This window comes from Natrix helvetica, assembly GCF_964273705.1.
Source record: "Natrix helvetica genome assembly, chromosome: Z".
NCBI classification, from domain to species: Eukaryota; Metazoa; Chordata; class Lepidosauria; order Squamata; family Natricidae; genus Natrix; species Natrix helvetica.
In genome coordinates, this window is record NC_138554.1 from 31,785,208 (window position 1) to 31,809,910 (window position 24,703).

The window sequence follows — 24,703 nt, forward strand, 5'->3', positions numbered from 1 at the left end:
AGGGACCCTAGAGGTCCTTCAATCCAACCCCCTGCCTAGGCAGGAAACCTATACCATCTCAAACAAATAACCATTCAACATCCTCTCAAAGACCTCCAGTGTTGGGCCATTCACAACCCCTGGAGGCAAGCCGTTCCATTGACCAACTGCTCTTAGAGGCATTCACAGATATCACTGGGGCGTTTCATACACACACTCATGGTAAAAATGAGCAAACACTCATTCTCCCCGCTCCTCCTGCTTCCCTCCAAAGAATGACCCAGAAGGAAGAGTGGGTGGGGGGAGGGGGAAATTCACACAGGCAATCACGTGGACCTCTGGAGCCATTCACTTATCACTCCCTGGGACATGGGAGACACATATTCACATTCATACTGCAATCAAACCTTCATGCTTGCTCATGCCAAACAATTTGGAAATGATAACACACATGCATACACACACATACCATTCTTTATATAAAAGGGAATCAAACTACATTCATACCAACTTTTACCATCAACCTACTCACATTTGCACTACAATCATTAATTTCACATATAAAAATCCCATTTCATTCTTTCTTCATGCAAGGCAGTTATTACAATTACTTCAGGGAGCTGTACATAAGCCAATGAGCTCCATTTTCTATTATTAAAGGATCTCAACTTCCCTCCAGGTCTGGAGATGATTACACACTAGATTGTTAATGCCTGTCTCTGCCCTGGGGTGTTCGTTTCTTAATTTGGATCTGCCAACGGACGTTGGCTAATTTTTAAAGATCCAAATTCTATCTTGATATCCCAGCACGCGCTGGCATGTTTAAATATCAAGATGTATAAAAACAATGTACAGAGATGTTTGTCCACACATTGTTTGCATTCAGCCAGGGTTCTAGGTTGGCTCATGCTGGCATATTTTTAAAGATCCAAGATGTATGGAGACTTTCATTAACACATCATTTGCATCTGGGTGGGGCCCTTGATTCATCTGATGGTGGCCAAGAAATCAGCAAATTTGTTGACAAAATCTAAATCAAAACTGCCTTCTGGAGGCCAGGTTTTTACTTTAGGACTAATAGAGTAGGTTGGTCAGAAAAATGTGCAGAGGGTTTTTACTCAGGTTGAAGGCAAACCTTTAGTAGGAACTTCCTTCATTTCAGACATACATACAAGGCAACAAAGGCAGAAAAGGAGCCAGCCCGTGGATCTTACGTCAGGAAAGTCAGTAGGAGTTTCAGTAGGAAAAGAAGCAGAAGTCTCCACCAGGGGAGCGGAGGAAGCGACTGAGACTTTGGGGGCCTCATAAGGAGGTGGTGAAACCTTCGGGGTTTCATCCGAAGGAGAAGGATTAGGAACAAAAGAAACGGAAGAATCGTCTGAAGGAGAATTAGGATAGAGAGTAAGCAATAGATTTTCGAGAAAGCGGATAGACAGTGATGCTGTTAATCTTTTGGAGAGAATTAATACGCTTCACGACAGCGAAAAGTTCCTCTCGGTGATGAGCAGAAACTTTTGAGCCCGAGGAGCCCATGACTTACGTGTGCACAGTGGCGCGTCCGGCCGGGTAAGTTCACAGGAGTGAAGGAGAGCACACCGCTAGACAACGATCGTGCCCATGAAGACGCCAAGACAGGACTGGACGAGCCCCCAGATGTCGCTAATACAGGACTGGACGAGCCCCCAGATGTCGCTGCAAGGGTCGCGACATACTTGAGCCCGGGTTCGCCTGTCTGGGCCTTCAGGGTTCTCCCTTGGGTGGGAGAACGAGCCCCGGTCCTCACCGGGAATTTGGAGGGTCCACACGTGGACGAAGGCCGCAAATTAAGACACCACACAAAGAGTTAGTTCGAGGTAGGCAAGCACAGTGCTTGGAGGATGTATGGCTACATTCCTCCTGACATGTTCTGCACAGACCTTTTTATTAAGCAGTTTCTTTAGGGCGGGGGAGTGGACACATACAAAGAAGTACATTCAGCAATTTTCCACAAGAAAATAATTAATAGGTATGTAGCAGTTAAGGGGTTTTCAAAAACATCCCTAATAATGCATCGTATACACAGTTAGATATTTGCAGTTAACCAACAGCCTATACAAACGCTATGCTAAGCTAGATAAACTGTTAGTTAAATATTGTGGTCAGCAAACATCCTATACACAGTTAGATATTTGCAGTTAACCAACAACCTATGCAAGCACTATATATGTTAAAGGTCACATTCTCATGGCCTACTTTCGTTTCAGCTTCAACAAGGCCTGAACCAAACTACTGTCATGCATTCACACTAGGGGAGATAAGTTTTGAGTTCATTTATACCTGTAAAGTCGGCTTTTCTTGCTTAGTGTAGAACCTTATCTTTAATGGATTTCATTTTGTTAGGTAGGGCCTAATGTTCAAATCTGTCAGGATCCTTCTGGATTTTGGAGCTAGTTACTGGACTGCTGCATATTCTGGTCAGCTTGGTGTAAATTTGATGAGTTTCCCTTCCATTTGTTAATTTACATCATTTATTAAGATATTGAAGAGCCCTGGGCCTAAAACTGAACCTTGGGGTATTTCAATATTTACTTCTCTCCATGTTGATGTAGTTCTATTGATGACTATACACTGAGTAAGGTTTGTCAGCTAGCTACAAATACTTCTGGTGATGATGCTGTCTGTCCACAAATTATGTAACAGTAGTGTTGCTTCCATCATTATACAAGCTGTTGTTATCAATGAGATTACTCCTGCTTATGGATGCTGCTGTTTTTGTTTCTACCTGCTTAGCTGTCAGGAATAATAACTAGACCCAAACATGAAGAGGTCAATTAGCTGTTTTATTTGTCAAATCTATACAAAGGAATCTTCTAAAATTGGTACCTGGCTGAGAGTAGATAAGTGTAAGGTCCTCGGCTTGCGACCGGTCCTTAGAACTCGACATGACCAGTTGCAAGTCCTCAACATATGACTGTCTGGCAACCAAAGGCTAGGGCCTATTGGCTAAGATGCGTTTGGTTGGAAGCGGGCTTTTTGCTGTGTTACCATTGGCTGCTCTGCTTGACAGCTCTGTATAAATAGCTGTCAAGCAGAGCAAGATACTGAACTGTTCTGTAGTTGCTTTGAGCTTGTTCTATTGAAAATAAAAGCTGTTCCATTTACCTCAGCAAGCCTGACACCTCGTTCTTGGGTTCAGGCTTCAAAAATAAGGTCCAACAGCATTCAAAGGGGGTGAGGATGTCAGACTTTGCCCTCTTATACCACCTTGGGATTCCAGACTAATTCTCCATTTGACTACTCCCTCTGACTCAGCCAGTCTCTTGCCTACATTAGCAGAGTGGATATACCTTGTGTTTTCCAATACATCCTCAAACCTTCCAATGGTATGCTCACTTTTTCTATATTTTCTACCTATTTTTCCATTCATTCCAGTTAAAGCTTCTGAATTGTCGGATATAGTGAGCCAATCCCCCTAAAACCTGCCTCTAGCTATCTTCCTATGCTTGAATCTTACTCTGTACATTCCTTAAAACTTTTGACTACTTTTTAATCCTTACAATTTTTTAAAAAATAAAATAAAAACACTGAAATAATAAAAATGCTGAAATCTCTTTCTTGGCCATATGGGTTGAAATGGTTTCCTCTGGAGAAGTGGCAGAGGACAGAGAGGAAAAATCTCTCCTGATTGAAGGGAACAATGTATTGCTGAAAAGAAAAATTAACAAAAAAAAACTCAGTATGCAAATACTGATTTTCTAAAGCATATGTCTCCATTGAATCATTCTAATTTTTATTTAGAAAATTTGTGTTTCTTCTGTCAGTGTTCTTATTATTTCTAAGGATTTACTGTATTCATCTATTATCAGTATTTTATAGGCCTCTATAAGATTATATTATATCTCATTTTATGAACCATGTTTTAGGTCTGCATTTAAAATGTACTCAAGCAGCCAAATGGACCCAAGAAAGGAGTGTGGTTTGGAATATAACAATAAGCTAATAATAATAATAATAATAAATTTGAATTTATTAGCCGCTCCCTTTCCAGACAGGACTCGGGGCGGCGTACAATAAAACATATAAAACATGAAACATATGTACAAACACATAAACATACACATATACAAAGACATACATGCACGGAGGAGGTAACAAATTACATCACATTTAGACAGTTAAAAATCATCATTAAAATACCCCATTAGTAATAACACAATTTAAAAATTTAAAAAATTTAAAAGGACTGTCTTTTATGATAAAAGCTATCATCTTGTTTGTTGATTGCTCCCACCACCAACTCCATTGGTTTCTAACAATTATTATAACAATTCATTTGGTTTCTATAGGTTTATTTGAACTTTTTTTCTTCCTCTTCCCTTTTTATTTTTTCCAGAATTCTGTGTTAATGATCAGGGCTTAGATGGGCTTAACTAGCACAGTCCTCAGCTGTTCTCCTAGCTGTGGTGGGCAGAATACAGGGTGGGATTTCTTAAAAGCTAGAGGTGAAAAAGACTTCCAAGTAATGAAACATAATTTGGGGATATCTTCTCACTTAATAATGGTAATGTTTCACCTTTCACAATTTGGAGTGCTGGAATCACTGCAGCCTCAACTCTGTTAACATTATTTTGAGATATTGTTATTTTATGGGATAATTGCTACTGAAGCTTTTGGAGATAGCAATAAAGTTATTAATGGCCATTATGTTAAGAAGCACACAAAATCAGTTTTATTTCACTTTTCGCAGTCCTGGTTTCTAAAAGGGAGGCTGTCTAACATTATTCAAGAAAATTATGTTGGAAGGAAAATTTCATCTGATTCAGTTCCAAGCTGGAGAAAGACGTTGAAATCAAAATGGAGTCTAGATTGGAAAGGAGGTCCATTTATTGGTGAACAGAACCATCAGGATTTACAAAATGGAGCTTAGAGTGGATGGCTTCTGGATTCCTATGGAGTCATGTAGGGGTCTGCTCTATAGGCAAAAAAGGAAATGCAAATCCTAAGTGTTTGTCTGAAGTAGTTTGTCAATCTTTTGCTTGTTGCGTACCTGAGTTTCTGTCTTGACCCAGTCTTTCTGAATGGATCACCAAATCTGCATTTCTAAAAGTTGGGCACCTTTCTGTTTGGGGCAGTGAAACTGGTGCTGGTTTCTGCCTCCTTAAGATTTTTTTTTTCATTTCTCTTTTAGGGAAAATATTTTATGCTGCCTTTTAAAATATTTTCTGTTAGATACCATAAACATTGGTAATGATTTACACCAAGGTCCTCTCTTTGAGCAGGAAGAGAGATTCAATCTGATTGGTTGAAGGGTCTGACAGCTCCCTATAAAAGGGCTGCTTTCAGACTGAATCTTTGCTGGATTATACATAGTTGACTTCTGCTAATAAAGAGCTGTTTGTTATTCTGAAGCCTGAGTGTGCCTTCACTCACCCGATCTAACACTGGCAACGAGAATGGGATGGGAAGGCAACTAGGCAGACAAAAAGAGAATGACAATCCAACAAGTCAATCTAGCCTGGAGCATGGCGCGGCATCGAGCAGCCATCTTTGAGCGGTAAATTCAAACTTGCTCAGGAACAAAAGATGACAATGCAGGCCTCACCGACCCCATACAATACAGCCACCAAACACTGGAAATCCTACATGATGAGGTTTGATTGCTTCCTCAAAGCCAACGACCTCATGGGCCTTTCTGAAGACTGGAAAAAGAATATGTTCCTAAGCTACTGCGGACCAGAGTTGTTTGAGATGGCAAAGGATTTGTCTGAGGCAACACCACTCCAATCGGTCTCTTGGTTGGTTCTACAACAGACACTGAGGACACACTACGCTCTTAGACCATCTAAATATGTCCGGAGGCACAAATGCAACATTCATAACCAAAAAGAAAGGGAATCCATCAACGAATATGTTGCAGCACTGAGAAAGACTGCAGCGTACTGTGAGTTTAGAGATCTTGATGAATTATTACTTGACCGCATCATATGCATTGTTAGTGACATTGCCCTGCAGAGGAGGTTATTAGCAAAGACTAATCTTACTCTCCAAATTGCCCTAGATGAAGCCAGGGCTACTGAAATCAACTTCAATGAAATCAACGAAAACTCTGCAGCAACAAAATAGTCCAAAGAGCCTGTGGAAGAGCGCAGACATGCATCGCGAGGCCACTGAGCCTGAAGCTCGGAAAGCAAAGATGACAGCTAACGTATGTGCAGTGATCGCACCAAGCTGGCACAAAAATTTGAACTGTGTTCCCTGCCTTGTGCCAGCTGCAGAAGAAACCACCTCAGAACACATTCCCGTTTCTGCGATGCCATCTCTCAATGCTGTGAACTCAAGGGGCACATCGCCAAGGTCTGCAGAAGCGATTGCCCCGCTAGAAACTGGAAGCCCAAAAGCATACCTAACCACCAGCAGAGGCCCAACCAATTGGCATGGCAGCTGCCACCCTGTTGAATAGAAGGCGACACCAGAGTCACCTACCACACCTTTATAGGTCAAGTCCGCATGAATCGGCCAAAAAAGCTGAAAGTCACAGTCCTCATTGAGGACTCTCCATGCAACATGGAGATTGACATGGGGTCATCCTTGACCAAAATATCTTGGGCAGTGCTCAAATAGGCTATCCCTAGCTTTAAAAGACATCAGCTGCGAGTTCCAGACATCCACCTTCGCTACTACCAGGGGAACTGAGTCACCATTGTGGGCCAGGGGACCTTTCAGGTGAGATTCAAGACCTTCTGCTGCCAGCTACCAGTGACAATAGTCAACGGAGATCTACAGAGCCTCCTGGGGCTTGACTAATTTGAAGCCCTGGGCCTAAAAGTGACCAGAATCAATGCCATATGAGTTGAAAGCACTGAGGAATTCCTTAAGGAGTTTGAGGATGTCTTCAGCACCAGTTTAGGTAAGTATGAGGGGACTCCAATATCTTTTAACTTGGACCCCAATGTAGCCCCCATCAGGCTAAAACCCAGGAGAGTATCTTTCCTCTCCGCCCTGAAATTGATTTGGAACTAGACAAATTGATTGGCCAGGGAATCCTAGAGCTGGTAGGTCACGCATGCTGAAAGACCCCTATAGTGACACCTGTCAAACCTGATGTGTCTGTTTGCATTTGCGGAGATTACAAGTGCACAATACACAAAGCTTTGCAGCAAAGCACTTAACCTGTACACTTTGTACAGCATTTACTACATTCATTAGGCCCCGGAAAAGTTTTTGCAAAATTAGATATGGTGCTGGCATACCAGCAATTCCAGGAGTCGTCCCCTATTTTGACAACATATTGGTATTGGCTGCCAATGAGGCATGATTATTTAAAATATTGGGAACTGTTCTGGCCAGAATCAGAGAGAAAGGCCTCCGCCTCAAAAAAGAAAAAATGCCAAATTAACGAGCCAAAGGTTGAATTCCTAGCATTCTTCATAGATGGCTCTGGAATTCACCTTACCAGCAAAAAAATTAAGGCAATCCAGGATGCCCCCACACCTCGCAATCAGACTGAACTTCAGGCATTATTCAGCCTTCTTAACTTCTACAGTGTTTTTCTCAGACAGAAAGCCACGGTTGCTGAGCCTTTGCATTGGCTTCTCAGCAAACATGCCAAGTGGTCCTCGCGGCCTACAGTTATCGCCTCATCCATCAACCTGGCTCTATTTTGGGGCATGCTGATGCCTTGAGTCGATGCCCACTGCCTGAATTGCTTGCATACCCTATCCCCAAGATGCAAATCCTCCTCATTGACTGTCTTGAGGCTGGTCTATCTCGTCTTGTGACATTGCCTGTCACTCAGCAAAATACTTTACATTCCAACAGGTTTGAACTGGTTATGGAGGGTGTGGCCCAAGGGGGCTATGGGGTTTGAATTTAAAATGTTTTACTGCAAATGTGATGAACTGTCAGTTATAAATGGTTGTTTACTATGTGGGGACCGGGTCTTTGTTCCATTCAAACTGCATATTGCAGTATTAGTGGCCTTGTACATAGGACATCCTGGAATTGTCAGGATGAAATATTTGGCCAGGAGTTATGTGTGGTGGCCTAACATGGACAGGGAGAGAAAAGAATGGGTGGCTACATGCACACCATGCCAGGAGTCCAGACTAGTTCCCCCAAAGGCGCCAGCTAAGGAATGGAAGCGACCACAAGTGCCATGGTATAAGGTACACATAGATTTTTTTTGCCCTGTTCATGGCCAGACCTTTATGGTAGTTGTGGATACCTATTCGAAATCAATAGAAGTAGTCCTCATGACCTCTACCATGGCAGAAGTGGTCATCAAGGCACTATGGACACTTTTCTCCACTCATGGCCTACTCAATGTTTTAGTCTCTGACAACAGGCCCAAATTTACAGCCATGCAATTCGAGAACTATTTAGCAGCCCTACAAAAAGCCCTACACCAAAGGAGCATGAATTCACTCCTTCCACAGATAACTCAATCCCGAAGATACTGGGGCACTTATCTGTAATTATTGCAGGCCCGCAGCGAGTTTGGAGTGACCCGGCTCCAGAAACTCCAGCCGCAGCATGTGAGAAGTTCCAGGAGCTTCCACCAGGCGAAGCCGTGGAGGCAACACGTCCATCACACCAACTGAATTGCACAGGTCTGGGTGAGCCACCAGAAAGCCTGACTGACTTTGTCACAAGTTGGTCGAGCCCATCTAAGAGGAAGGGTGTTAGATACCAGAAACATTGGTAATGGTTTACACCAAGGTCCTCTCTTCTGGCGGGAACAGAGATCCAATCTGATTGGTTGAAGGGTCTGACAGCTCCCTATAAAAGGGCTGCTGTCAGACTGAACCTTCACTGGATTGGACATAGTTGACTTGTGCTAATAAAGAGCTGTTTGTTACTCTGAAGCCTGAGTGTGCTTTCATTCACTTGATCTAACATTTTCCAAAGTATTTCTTTCTTTTGGAGAGGGGGGGCGAGGATTCCCATAGTTAATACAAAATGCAATTTTATAGCAACATATTTGATAAAGGCATATATACAATACAAGAAAAGACAAGTTAGTTAGCCAGGGCAACAATTCTACAAAACCCATATTGCAAGTAGTACACAGTCTACCCTAAATAGCTCTTATAGTAGTTTACCATTAGCACCCCAATCTATTTAGATTTATTATTATCTCTCCTATATTCCAGTGTGCATATCCCTCTCTCTCCCTCTCTCTCTCTCTCTCTCTCTCTCTCTCTGTGTGTGTGTGTGTGTGTGTATGCATAGTATGTATGTATGTATGTATATGTATATATACGTTGTATTTGTGCTGATAAATAAATAAAGGGAGACTAGCATAGATCTATTTCAAGCTATTTAGCTCTCATCAGTTAGCCATACCCTTACTGGGAATTGAACCAGGGCTGTATTGCATATTAGGCCAATGTAATTGCCACTAAGCCACAGGCTCTCTTCCTTATCGGCTAGGCCAGGGAAATAGGTATGCATTTGTGTTACAAACCCTGGTATGCCCAATACAGACAGACAGACAGACAGACAGACAGACAGACACACACACACACACACACACACACACACACACACACACACCCCTAGCCAAGGTCAGGCTCTTCCCCTGGTTGTGGCATGCAGAATAGAGGGTGAGATATTTTAAAAGATAGAGGTCAAAGAGAATCACAAATGATTAAATATGTATCAGGGTTTTCTTCTACTTGAATGTGTTTCACCTCTCACAATTTACACTGCAGCCCTCATTCTGTTAATAATCTGAGATGTTATTATTATTGCATGTGATATGATAACTGGTCCTGGAGGAAGCTATTGGGTTCTTAATAGCCAATTATATTAATGAGCACACATGTCTGTTTTATTTATATTTCCTAAATGTGTCAATAAGCACACAGAAGTCATTTTTATTTTGGTGCACAAGTCTCTTGAGAGAAATGAAACAAAATTAATAAACATTCAAAGAGAAATATCTATGACTACAGAGAGAGGTTTCACTACAGAAAAATTATTAGGACAGCATTGACAGTGGTAGAAAGATATTTGGAGAGATTTCTCTGTAGACTTTTTAAAAAATGAGTTAACTACATGTTTAACATTGGTACCTTTTCCATATAATAATTATGAAGAATAAAAAATAGTTATAATCAGCAGAAATTTGGACCAAACCTTCATGCATGAACTGATCACTAATAACGTATTAGTGTTGACAAAGTTATCTCATCATCTATCTGTATATCAGTAAAAAAATGCATGGTAAGATTCGTTTTTATTTCTCTGTTTTTAAACAAGTTAAATATTATTGCTGAAAATGTATTTGGCATTTGACGCTTGAAAAATATAATGAGATATCAGAGTTCAGAGGTACAATAGGCTGTGTCTCATTTTCTGTCCAAACTCCACTAAGGACTTTATTGGTTTGTACTGAATGCGATACTGCCTTTTCAAGTTGAATTTTCATCTCCTTCTGATTGCTGAAGACAGGAAATTATTAATTTATTGGGCCAATATTTGAAATCTATTGATTAACTATATTTCAAAATAGTATAATTGTATGTTTATCACCAAGTGAATATCAAAATTTTAATTTAACAATATTGTATTAAGCACATGTATATTGATTTTATGTATTACTTGCAAGGGTTTTTATTAGTGGTGACATTAATTTTTTTTATTACCGGTTATGTGGAATTGGCTTGGTGGACATAGTATGGCGTGGTGAGCATGGCAGGGGAAGGATACTGCAAAATCTCCATTCCCACCCCACTCTGGGGTCAGCCAGAGGCGGCATTTGCGAGTTCTCCGAACTGCTCAAAATTTCCACTACTGGTTCTCCAGAACCTGCTGGATTTCATTCCTGGTTTTTATTCTATTATTTTATCCCAATATGTGTTAGAGAGAATACCCCCCCCCCCCAAAAAAAAGCGCACCACCATCATTTACAAAAATTTCAATAGAGAAATTATACAAAGAGAAATGTCTGCTCTTTCCAAATAACAGACATAGCAAATTATGTTTATATTTATTGGTAAAATTTACATTGCCTTTCTTCTAGAAGTGCAAAGCACCATAGATAGATTTTTTCTCACTTTTCCAACACTACCACAATACTGGTGTGCAGACACATTACAATGGGCCCAATTATTCTGAGCAAATTTCACTTATGAAAATAGACTTGAACCAGTGTTGTTCTACTCCCTAACCAATGCTTTTGATAACTACATGAAATAATACACCTGAAAAGAGGATAGAAGGAAAAATGTAAGGTTGCTAATTGGCCCATTAGTTCAGGTGGGCAAAAATTGAAAAAAAGTTTTTTTATACTCATCCTACATCCCTGTTTTCTGTGTTCTGATTTCTGATTTTCATTCTCTCCATGTTTCATATTCATATCTTACCACAAATCAAAATGCCACCTCCAAAATTTCAATCAGTATATATTAACGGTCACAGACCAAAACACAAGTACTAAAAAGAGACATAAGAGAATTGATCATAGCATCATAGCAATCAGTCACCAGAAGGTTAACTAAGGAAAGTTACAGCGTTCTCCTCTAACCTCCAAAATTTTATCAGACTGAATTTCCCTCCTTTCTTTCTTTGCAGTTATGCCAGCTGGTCATAAATAAAACATGGAGAACCAAACCACAGTGCCTTACTTTCTCCTTCTGGAATTCTCAAAAAATCGACATCTGCAGATTTTGCATTTTTTCTTCTCCTTTCTGTTATATGTGGCAACTGTTATAGCAAATCTTCTCATCATCTCTGCAGTTGCATTTGACCATCGACTGCATAGCCCCATGTACTTCTTTCTCATGAATTTAGCTCTGCAGGACATGGGCATTGTTTCAGTCATTGTGCCCAAATCTATGATAAATTCTCTCATGGATACCAGAAACATTTCTTATTTTGGTTGTGCTGTTCAGATATTTCTCTTTCTCTTCTTTGCAGCTTCTGATTTTGCCCTCCTGACAGTCATGGCATATGATCGGTATGTTGCCATTTGCCATCCACTGCACTATGAGATGATAATGAGTTGGAAATACTGTACTGAAATAATAATTCTAGTCTGGGTTTCAGGTCTTCTCTGTGGAATGCTGCATACCACTGGCACTTTTTCTATCCTTTTTTGTTCTAATGTGGTCAACCAATTCTTCTGTGAAATTCCACAATTGCTGAATCTATCCTGCACTGGCTTAAATCTACTTGAGATTGGAATTCTTGTGTCCAACGTCATTGCTTCACTAGGCTGTTTTACTTTTATAATTGTATCTTATGCAGTGATATTCAAAACAGTGTTAAGAATTCCTTCTGAAAAAGGAAGGCAAAAAGTCTTATCCACTTGTATTCCCCATCTTACGGTAGTGTTTATGTTTTTATTAAGTGGATGCATTGCCTATCTGAGGCCTCCCTCTTACACTCCATCTTACTTAAATATTGGACTGACTGTTCTGTATGCCCTCCTTCCACCCCTGTTCAATCCAATCATCTATAGCATGAGAAATAAGAATATCAAATGTGTCCTTTCTAAACTGTGGAGATTCTGACAAATTGTTTTTACATTGTTTATATTCTATTCATTATATTTTTTATTTTTCCTGTCTTTTCATTTACTCATGTGAAAATATGATATAATATGCTACTTGGAATGGAGGCAAAGTTTAGCCAATGTCCTGCACTTCTAATTACTATCAATATACTTTACAGATGCTAAACAGGGATGTTTGGCAGCTCTGGCATCCTACACACTAATCATTCTTTACTTTTAGTGAAGTGAATATCAAAGTGTAATGTGACTGGGGGAAACAGGTAGCAATAGCATAGCAGTTAGATTTATATGCTGCTTTACAGTGCTTTGCAGTCCTCTCTAAGGTTTTTAGAGAGTCAGCATATGGCCGCTAACAAACTGAATCCTCATTTCACTCATCTCAGAAATATGGAAGGCTGAGTCAACCTTGAGCCAGTGACATCCGAACTACCAAACTGCTGGCAGCCAGTAATCAGCAGAGGCACCCTGCAGTAATGCATTCTATTCTCTGTGCAGCTGCAGCTCATAGTAAAATGCAGACGCAAAATGCTGAGGAGGTTTATATATGTTATATTTTTCATGTCTTTTCCTGTATGAAACGGCTCCCCTGTAATCTTGGCCCCTCTAATGCTTTAAGAAGAGGCTGGACTCCTGCATGAGCAGGGGGTTGAACTAGAAGACGTCCAAGGTCATTTCCTCAGAAAGTATGATATTTTGCTCCTTTCAGTCAGCCTCAAGTCTGGCAACTGCCTGGACAAGTCACTATATTTTTCCTGGCAACATTTATTTTTTCAGAAGGGGTTTGCCATTGCCTCATTTCAAGGTCTGACAGAAAGGGACTGGCCCAAAGGCATACAGCTGGCTAAATTCCTAAAATGGATTAGAAGTTTCAGTCTTCTGATTTGTAGCCTGATGCCTTAACTTCTACATCCAGTGGGTTTTCAGATTATTTAGCTCTGAATATTTCTTTTCTTTAGAAATGTTTTTGCAGGACCAGACATATGAGAGAGTGGGCAAGCTCTGTGTAAACTAATACTATTTTATATAACCTTTTGATAACCATGAAAAATAAAAAATCAAGAAATTAAATTAACATGATGCATAATTCTACTAGATACTAGAACATCAAAAAAGCTTTCAGGAGTTTTACAACTTAATACAAAATGGAAAAGATAAAGCATGTTCCCTGGTTCAATACTTGGGGAAGGGAGCAAGAAAACCAAGGATGATATCTTAATGAAATGTCCTTGAGAAACATTGAATTTCATCCAAACTGCTAATAATATATACAAAACAGCAATATCACTATTTTCTGATATCTCTGCTACCTCACAATATTTTTGTTAATGTAAACAAAATAGAAGATTCACCATGTACTTTGGGGCTCAGTATAAATTCATTTGTGGGTACTTATTGAATTTTAGGTGACATACGTTACTTACCTAGAGGAAGATGAGGGGCTTTCAGCAAAAGGCATATGAAATTTTCTCATACATTTATAGTGCTCTTGTTTTCTTGCTTTATTTGTGGATATTTCTTGTCTACATTATAGAACTGCTATAGTTATGATTTTGCCCTGCTTTGCTGAATGAAGTCAACTTTTAGGAGGATGTGATTATTTTATTCTAATCCATGAACCTCCTATTTTCATTTTGTGTGGAGAAAAGGAATGATTCCATACCTCTTTAAGTATCTTTCTAATTTGTAATGCCACTTGCATCTGAGGATGTCTGTCTGTGTCAGCCTTTGGCCTGGTGAAAAAGTCACATTCTATCAAGGGTAATGATAAAGCAGATATTAGATTTCTGCAAATCTGTTTATGAACAATTTCCCCCATGCCTTCACCAATTGTTGAAGTCATGAAAAAGATAAGAGGTGAAATTGCTTGGGATGCTTTATGATTAGAGACAGCTCCCATATCACATTAAATAAAGATCAGTGGCTTTATTGTGGAAAAAGAACAATAATCTGTTGGAATCTCAAAACAAAATCATAAATCACAATTATAAAAGTTATTAACTATACTCACAACAGCATACTAATCCCAAAATCAAATCAAAAGTCAGCATTCTATCAAAGATACATTTAAAAAGGCAAATTGAAAATACAAGAAAATCCATGTTAGTCTCCCAGTGCAACAGTACTATAAAATTCAAATTGAAAATATTACAAATACCCAACCTACATGGCAGTCAGTTCCCTACCTTATAGTAATTTGCCTATTACTTCAACTGGCGGGTTTGCATATCTGAGATCTCCCACTAGCATCCAAAATTATTTAGTTTTAGCATTATTTATCACATTCCATACCAAAGTGCAAGTTATAATGTGTTACCGTAATTCTCTCTTTTCCTCTCCTTCTGTCTCTATCTGCCCCTCCCTCTCTCTTTTGTTTTCTGCTTTCACTAAGTCTAAAATTACTGTGGCCCAAATTATATTTAATTTGATCTCCCACTTCTGCTATTTACTGGTGTAACATTTGTTTTTATTATAAATGAAACACAGAAACATGGATTCAGCCAGTGGTGAGATTAAAATAGTTTAACAACCAGTTCTCTGATCTAATGTCTGGCTGGGTAGGCATGGCCGGTTGGCCATGTGACTGGGTGGGCATGGCTAACTTGATGTCACTCACTTCAAGGGGCACTTCACCTCCCCTGGCCTCTCATGACTGTGGGGATGCTGCAATGGTCATATGTGTGAATCAAGGTAGGTAGATAAAGTCAGAGAGAGAGAGAGAGAAATAGAGAGATAGAGAAATACAGTAGGTAGGTAGTGGAGAGAGATAGAGAGATAGAAAGAGAGCAAGAAATGCACTAGATAGGTAGGAGAGAGAGAGATAGACTAAGTAGGTTGGTAGGTAGAGGGATAGAGTGTGAGAGATAGAGAAATACAGTAGATAGGTAGGTAGAGAGAGAGAGAGAGTAGGTAGGTAGGTAGATGTTTCCAGGTGTATTTATCCATGTGCTGGAGAAGGAAATCACTGACAATCTGCAGCACTAAAGACTTCATTTCTGCTGGCACAGCACTTCATCAATGCAATTCTGAATAATCGGTTAAAGAGCTAGCTTTTCAAAAGTGGAAAAAATTTTTTGTTTGCACTCTGCAAACCTCCCCAAAACAGCCCGTTTTTCATGAAAATGGACCCATATTTTTTAAAAAGCCATAAATAGCCTTGTTGGGGCTTGCAAAGTGCTCCTGGGAGGTGGGGGGCAAAAACGAACAAAAATGGCCCATTTTTCATGAAAACGGCACTGTTTTTTGTCAAATAAATTGCCTGCATAGCCTTATGGAGGCTTATATAGTGCTGCTGGAGGCTGCAGTGGAGCAAAAAATGGCCCACTTTTTGCTCATTTCTGCCCTCCCCAGCCCCCAGGAACTGTCTGAAAGCCTCCATAAGGGTATGCATGGCCATTTTGGTGAAGGCTTTGGGAGGAAAAAAATGCTGTATTCAGTGTATAAGATGCACCCAGATTTTCAGCCTCTTTTTTGAGGAAAAAGGGTACAAAAATACAGTATTTTGTTGTATCCACTTGGTTTCTGTAGGTTTCCGGATATTTCTTTTTGGCCTTTCCCCCTTGTAATTGGAAGAATTATTGTCCACTTCTAGATATGTGGACATACATAGCCAAGGTCAATATCTGGTTCCTGCTGGAATGCTGCCATTCTGAAAAGGAGGGATGCTTCTTGTGGGTATGCTACTTGGAGATGAATGCTTTGAATGCTTTCACTTTTGCTGTAACTGCATGGGAATTAGGAAGGGAGATTGTTCCATTAGGATGCATTCCCTCCAGCCAGTTCCACCTGTTACCCAAGGAACCCTGAGGATGATCTGTTATCAACTTCCTACCTCAGAGTTCTCATGGTACCGTATTGGCTATTGGTAGCACCATATAGGCTATTGGTGAGTATGGAACACTGGGTGAGGGTTGACCAGGGGAAATGAGCTTAACATTTTGCACAAGAATCTCCAGACTCCACCTGACTTCTCTGCTATCACTTCTCTCAGTAAAAGTACCTTTTGAACTATGAATTCTTTCGACAGTCATGCTTTCCTAAGAAGATAGCTGAGAGAAGATAGCTGAAGATAGCTGAAGCTCTTCCCCTACATATGGCATGCAGGATAGAGGGTGAGATTTTTAAAAACTGAAGGTCAAAGAGACTCACAAATGATGAAATATTTGCCAGGGAAGTCTTGTCACTTGATTTTTCAACTCTCACAATTTACTCTGCAGCCCTCATTCTGTTAATAATCTGAGATATTATTATTCTATGTGATATGCTAACTGATCCTGGAGGAAGATGTTGTGTTCTTAATGGCCAATTAAATTAATGAGCACACAGAAGTCAGTTTTATTCATATTTGCTAACTATGTTAACAAGCACATATAAGTCAGTTTCATTTTGGTGTGCAAATCTCTTGAGGGAAATAAAATTAATAAACATTCAGAATAGAAATACCTATGACTGCATATAGATGTTTCACTACATGAACATTAGTGGGACAGCATTGACCTAGTGGTAAAGACAGATTTGGCGAGATTTCTACATAGACTTTAAATAATGAAGTAAGAATTAGTACCTTTGATACTGATAATTGTGATAATGATAATTATGAAGAATAAAAAGCAGTTATAATTTGCAGAAATTTGGACCAAATCTTCATGCATGAACTGAACCCTAATAGCTTAATTAGCAATGGCAAATATATCTCATAATCTATCTTTATATGGAAAAAAGAAATGCATGGTAAAATATGTTTTTATTCCTCTATTTTTAAACAAGTTAAGTATTATTGTTGAATATGTGCTAACACAGCTTTCAATATTGTTTGTATTTGGTAGGATACTATCTTTTCCAACTGAGTATTCTTTTTTTTTTGCTGATTGTTAGATAACAGGATTTATTAATTTATTCTGCTGATATTTGAGGTCTTTTGATTAAATGTATTTAACACTGATGTAATTGTCTGTTTATCAGCAAGTAAATATCAAAATAGCAGTTATATTGTAATTTGTTCTATCATTTTCTATTTAATACTATGTTATTAAACACATGTTTAATAAACTTGTGTTTATCTATTAGTTTAAAAGCTTTTTGTGCTACTAATTTAGCCTAATTTGCTAGGGAAATTGAGATAAAAACAGTGCCATCAGTTACATAAACACACACATACTCAGAGATTATGCAAGGAGGAAATGTGTGTTCTCAAGATTTCCAAGTTAGAGATATAGCAAATTATTTTTATATTTATTGGGTAGATTTACATTCCCTTTCTTCTAGAAACACATGGGAATTCTCCAATTATCCAACACTACCACAAACCAACAAGAGCTCAGACAAATTATGATGGATCCAGTTCTTCTGAGTTAGCTTTCATTGATGAAAATGGACCTAAACCAACTTTGTTCTACCCTTAGCCAATGGTTTTGGTTACTACATGATAACACAACTTAAAAAAGGGAAAATGGTTGGTGGTTGGTCCTTTAGTAGAGATGGATAAAAATGGAAAACAATGTACTCTGATATGACCATCCTACATCTCTTTTTTCCATACTGTGATCCTCTGCTCATGTTTCTAGATGTTTTCTATTCTCACCACATATCAAAATGCCACCTCCAAAATTTTTATCTAATCTATCTCTATTTTCTTGCAGTTATGCCAGCTTTGTCATAAATAAAACATGGAGAATCAAACCACAGTGCCTTATTTTCTGCTTCTGGAATTCTCAAAAAATCGGCATCTGCAGCTTTTGCATTTCTTCTTTTTCTTTGTATTATATCTGACAACTGTAACAACAAATCTTCTGATCATCTCTGCAGTCATTATTGACCATCGACTGCACAGCCCCATGTACTTCTTTCTTATGAATTTGGCTCTACAGGATCTGGGCATTGTTTCAATCATTGTCCCCAAATCCATGATCAATTCTCTCATGAACACAAGATACATCTCATACTTTGGTTGTGTTATTCAATACTTTCTCTTTCTCTCTTTTGAATCCTCTGATTTCTCACTTCTGACAGTCATGGCATATGATCGGTATGTTGCCATTTGCTATCCATTGCATTATGAGATGGTGATGAGTTGGAAATACTGTACTGAAATAATAATTCTAGTGTGGGTTACAGGTATTCTCTATGGAATGTTGCATACTAGTGGCACTTTTTCCATCCTTTTTTGTTCTAATGTGGTCAACCAATTCTTCTGTGAAATTCCACAGTTGCTAAAACTATCTTGCTCTGGCATAAATTTACTTGAGGTTGGAATTCTTGTGGCCAGTATCATTGCTATACTAGGCTGTTTTACTTTTATAGTTGTATCTTATGCAGTGATATTCAAGGCAGTGTTAAGAATACCTTCTGAAAAAGGAAGGCAAAAAGCCTTATCCACTTGTATTCCCCATCTTACAGTAGTGTTTTTCTTTGTATTAAGTGGATGCATTGCCTATCTGAGACCTTCCTCTAACACTGCATCTTACTTAGATATTGGATTGACTGTTCTGTATGCCCTCCTTCCACCAATGTTCAATCCAATAATCTATAGTATGAGAAACAACAATATCAAATGTGTCCTTTCTCAACTGTGGAAGTTTTGATAAATTATTTTAATGTTATTTATATTTATATTTTTTCATTCTTTCCTTCTCTTAATAAAATAATAAAGGTAGAAATGGATAGTTGGAATGGAGCAAAATCCAACTTGTCAAATAGGAGAACTATAGAACTCAAGATGTTATTTGCAAAAATCTTGCATCCATAATTATTGTCAATTTAGTTTACTAATGCTAAATATGGATATTTGTTAGCTCTGGAATTTCACAGGCTTGGGAACCTTATTGGGAAAAATGACATTGTGGTTTTGATAATGACCCCTTGTGAGGAATTCTACTGATATTAGAACTATGTAGTAACATAGAATTTTATCCTGAATTTGAGTAGATGTCATCTACTTGAGCTAGGCCAGTGAAGAAACTCCTCAAATTTAACTGGAATTATGCTTTAAGAATATTAATATCCGTGCTGTGTTTAAGTATGGCTTGTGAAATAAGAACAAGATAAAATACCAGCAAGGAGGTATTTTATTCTGAGGTTGCCCAGAGCCAATAAGAACTCAGGAACTATACCTTCCTGAGGTCATCAAGAGTTTCAGGAAACCAAATCCATCAATCCAATGAAAAAAGACTTGCAGTGACATCAAAGGCTATCTTTTCACCCTTTCATATATAAATGGGAGATTTTAATGAATATAGAATTTCATAGAATAACAGAGTTAGAAGGGACCTAGGGGAGATAAGTTTGACTTCGTCTATACCTGTACAGTTGGCTTTTCTTGCCTAAGTGGAGAACCTTATCTTTGATGGATTTCATTTTGTTAGGTAGGGCCTAATGTTCAAGTCTGTCAGAATCCTTTTGGATTTTGAGGCTAGTTACTGGAGTGTTGGATATTCCCTCCCAGCTTGGTGTAAATTTGATGAGTTTCCATTCCATTTTTTAATCTACATCATTTATTAAGATATTGAAGAGCCCTGGGCCTAAAATTGAACCTTGGGGTATTCCAATACTTACTTCTCTCCATGTTGATGTAGTTCTGTTGATGACTATACACTGAGTAAGGTTTGTCAGCTAGCTACAAATACATCTGCTGATGATGCTGTCTGTCCACAAATTATGTAATAGTAGTGCTGCTTGCATCATTATACAACCTGATGTTATCAATGAGGTTACTCCTGCTTATGGATGCAGCTCTTTTTGTTTCTACCTGCTTAGCTACCAGGAATAATAACTAGACCTAAACATGAAGAGGTCAATTAGCTGTTTTATTTGTTAAGTCTATACAAAGGAATCTTCTCAAATTGACAGTTGGTACCTGGCTGAGAGTAGATAAGTGTAATGTCCTCGGCTTGCAACCGGTCCTTAGAACTCAACTTATGAGCAGTTGCAAGTCCTCAACATATGACTGCCTGGCAACCAAAGGCTCGTGTCTATTGGCTAAGACGCGTCTGGATGGAAGCGGGCTTTTTGCTGTGTTACCATTGGCTGCTCTGCTTGACAGCTCTGTATAAATAGCTGTCAAGCAGAGCAAGGTACTGAACTGTTCTGTAGTTGCTTTGAGCTTGTTCTATTGAAAATAAAAGCTGTTCCATTTACCTCAGCAAGCCTGACACCTCGTCCTTGGGTTCAGGCTTCAACAATAAGGTCCAACAGCATTCAAAGGGGGTGAGGATGTCAGACTTTGCCCTCTTATACCACATAGGGATTCCAGACTAATTCCCCATTTGACTACTGCCCCTGACTCAGCCAGTCTCTTACCTACATTAGCAGAGTGGATGTACCTTGTGTTTTCCAATACATCCTCAAACCTTCCAATGGTATGCTCACTTTTTCTACATTTTCTAGCTATTTTTCCATTCATTCCAGTAAAAGCTTCTGAATTCAATTTTCAATTTATTAAATTTATAGACCGCCCCCTCTCCCCAAAGGGACTCACGGCGGTGTACAGACCACAATAAAACAATATACAAACTTAGATAATTATAAATACCCATTAAAACAAATTATATGATAGGCTGTACAGTTACAGTTAAAAATTAAAGTAACCTAAAAAATCTATTCCTAAGCATTTAAAATTTAAAATATAGGCTAGAGGGACACAAAAGCTACAGTTAGGCCAGGCCAGCTAAGTTAAACACGTGGGTCTTAAGTTTTTTACGGAAGGAGCGGAGATCAGTCGTTATTCTAATGTCGGAGGGGAGGTCATTCCAGAGGGTCGGGCCCATCACCGAGAAGGCCCTACTCCTGGGTGTTGCCTGCTGGCACTGCCTAGTGTACGGCACCCAGAAGAGTCCCTCCCTGTGAGAGCGAATTGGCCGCCAGGATGTATGGGGCAGGATGCGATCCCGCAGGTAGCTAGGTCCTGTGCCATGGAGCGCTTTGAAGATGGTAGTCAACACCTTGAAACGCACCCGAAAAGCCACAGGTAGCCAGTGCAGCCCGCGCAGGAGAGGTGTTACATGGGAGTATCTGGTACCTCCCATAATTGCCCGCGCGGCCACGTTCTGGACCAACTGCAGCCTTTGGGTGCATCTCAAGGGAAGCCCCATGTAGAGAGCATTGCAGTAGTCCAATCGGGACGTCACCAGTGCATGGGTGACTGTGCGCAGGGTGCCCTGGTCCAATAGGGGGCGCAATTGGTGCACCAAGCGAACCTGGTGGAACGCCCCCCTTGCCACAGCCGTACCATGGTCATCCATTGACAGCCGGGCATCCAGGAGGACACCCAAATTGCACGCCCGCTCCACGGGGGCCAGCTGTTCACCCCTGATGGCCAGTGATGCAACCCACTGGTTGAACCGGGGCGCCGGTAACCACAGCCACTCCATCTTGGAGGAGTTGAGTTTGAGTCTGTTACTGCCCATCCAGACCCGTATGGCCTCCAGGCACCGGGACATCATTTTGATGGCCTCGTTGGGGTGGTTCGGGGTAGATATGTACAGCTGAGTATCGTCAGCGTACAGATGGTACTCAACCCCAAAACCACGGATGATCTCACCCAGCGGTTTCATGTATGTGTTGAACAGGAGAGGCGAGAGGACCGACCCCTGCGGCACCCCACAAGTGAGCGGATTCAGGGTCGACCTCTGCCCTCCCGCCAGCACACATTGCGCTCAGCCAGAGAGGTAGGAGGAGAACCACCACAAAACGGTACCCCTCACCCCCAACCCCTCTAGACGGCGCAATAGGATACCATGGTTGATGGTATCAAAAGCAGCCGAGAGATCTAATAGGACCAGGATGGAGGAGCAACCCCCATCTCTGGCCCTGCAGAGATCATCCACCAACGCGACCAAAGCCGTCTCCGTGCTGTGGCCGGGCCGGAAACTGGACTGGCACGGGTCTAGATAATCAATTTCATCCAAGTGGCGTGGGAACTGTTGTGCCACCACACTCTCTACAACCTTTGCCAAAAAGCAAAGGTTGGAGACAGGACGGTAGTTAGCTAATATAGCTGGATCCAGGGAAGGCTTCTTGAGTAGGGGCCTCACCACCGCCTCTTTTAAGATGGCTGGCAAGAACCCCTCTCTCAAGGAGGCATTGACTAACTCCTGGAGCCAGCCTTGTGTGACCTCCCAGGATGCCAGTACAAGCCAGGAGGGACACGGGTCCAGTAAACATGTGGTGGCTCGCAGTCGACCACGCAACCTGTCCATATCTTCAGCAGTAACAGAGTCAAACTCCTCCCAAGATGGAACCTCAAGACTCGCCTCTGGCGTCCCTCCTAGCCCCCTGCAGGGGACCCACTCGCTGCGGATCTGAGCGATTTTGTCTCACAGATATTCCCCAAATTCCTCTGCTCTACCCTGAAAAGGGGCTTCCTGCGGCCTCTGTGAAAGGAGGGAGCGGGTCACCCAAAACAGGGCGGCAGGGCGGTTGTCTGCGGACGCAATAAGAGGGGCACAATATCGACGCTTGGCCACTCTTAATGCCACAAGGTAGGTCCGTAAATAGGCTCTTACCTGTGTTCAGTCAGATTCAGAGCGTGAAGATCTCCATCTGCTCTCTAGGCATCTCTTGTGGTGCTTCATCACCCTCAGCTCCTCGGAAAACCAAGGGGCCTGGGTGGATCGCTGCCGCAGGAGAGGCCGCAAAGGCGCAACCCGGTCTAAGGCCCTGGCAGCCGCACTGTTCCATGTGGCCACCAGGTCCTCCATCTGGGAGTGGGTCAGGACTACAGGAAGTTGCCCAAGCTCCGTCTGGAACCTATCAGGTTCCATCAGGCGCCTGAGGCAGAACCATCTAGGACATTCCGGTTCCGCCTCCCCACGATGGGGGGTAGCGCCTAGGAAGTCGAGCCGGAGAAGTGAGTGATCTGACTATGACAGGGGTGTAATGACTAGTTCCCCTACCCCCAGATCGCTCCTCCACTGGTCAGAGACAAAAATAAGGTCCAGGGTGTGGCCTCCCTCGTGTGTGGGGCCCTGAATTATTTGGGTCAGGTCCATGGCTGTCATGGAAGCCATGAACTCCCAAGCTACCTCGGATGATCCCCCTGTCGACAGCAGGTTATAATAATAATAATAAACTTTAATTTATAAACCGCACCCTTTCCTAAACAGGACTCGGGGCGGTGTACAGTCATATTAAAACAGTATGAATACAAAATATAGATATACATTAAATATACAAATAAGTACGCGGAGGAGGTAGGATGTGGACTGTACAATATGTAAAATAAAATACAAATAAACATTAAAATACCCTTAAAAACTACCCAATAAGATGTTTGCCAGGAGGTTAAATTGGGACTATAAATCAGTTAAGCCAGCTAATTGGAACAGGTGGGTCTTAAGCTTCTGTCGGAAGGAGCGGAGGTCGGTGGTAGTTCTAATATCAGGGGGGAGGTCATTCCAGAGGGTTGGGCCCATCACAGAGAAGGCTCTGCTCCTGGGCGCCGCCCGTTGACACTGCTTACTGGACGGCACCCGGAGGAGTCCCTCCCTGTGAGAGCGGATTGGTTGCAGGGATGTATGAGGTGAGATGCGATCCCTGCAACCAATCCGCTCTCACAGGGAGGGACTCCTCCGGGTGCCGTCCAGTAAGCAGTGTCAACGGGCGGCGCCCAGGAGCAGAGCCTTCTCTGTGACTAGGTCCCGTGCCATGGAGCACTTTGAAGATAGTAACCAACACCTTGAAACGCACCCGAAAAACCACTGGCAGCCTGTGCAGCTCGCACAGGAGTGGTGTTATATGGGAGTATCTTGTCCCTCCCGTGATGGCCCGCGCGGCCGCATTCTGAACTAGCTGTAGTCTTCGGGTGCATCTCAAGGGGAGCCCCATGTAGAGAGCATTGCAGTAGTCCAGGCAAGACGTCACCAGCGCATGAGTGACCGTGCGTAAGGCATCCCGATCCAATAGGGGGCGCAATTGGCGCACCAGGCGAACCTGGTGGAACGCCCTCCTTGCCACGGCTGCCACATGGTCATCCATCGACAGCCGGGCATCAAGGAGGACACCCAAATTGTGCGCCCGTTCCACGAGGGGCACTTGTTCACCCCCTATGGCCAGCGATGGAATCCACTGGTTGAACCGGGGTGCTGGTAGCCACAGCCACTCAGTCTTGGAGGGTTTGAGTCTGAGTCTGTTGTCCCGCATCCAGACCCGAACAGCTTCCAAGCACCGGGACATCATTTCGATGGCCTCGTTGGTGTGGTTTGGGGTGGAAATGTACAGCTGTGTGTCATCAGC

The 24,703-nt window shown here is 41.4% G+C and overlaps 3 protein-coding genes across 3 annotated transcripts in view; 2 read left to right on the forward strand and 1 right to left on the reverse strand.

Moving 5' to 3' along the window:
- The window catches only part of LOC309402056 (uncharacterized protein), a 130,151-nt gene that overhangs the window by 4,354 nt on the left and 101,094 nt on the right, over window positions 1-24,703 (reverse strand). The window lies entirely within an intron of this gene.
- LOC309402068 (olfactory receptor 14A16-like) lies at window positions 11,562-12,476 on the forward strand (the record flags this gene model as incomplete). Its single annotated transcript, XM_081971578.1, has 1 exon — window positions 11,562-12,476. One exon carries the CDS (start codon window positions 11,562-11,564, stop codon window positions 12,474-12,476), a length of 915 nt encoding a protein of 304 aa, XP_081827704.1.
- On the forward strand, window positions 18,142-19,056 carry LOC309402064 (olfactory receptor 14A16-like; the record flags this gene model as incomplete). Its single annotated transcript, XM_081971572.1, has 1 exon — window positions 18,142-19,056. One exon carries the CDS (start codon window positions 18,142-18,144, stop codon window positions 19,054-19,056), a length of 915 nt encoding a protein of 304 aa, XP_081827698.1.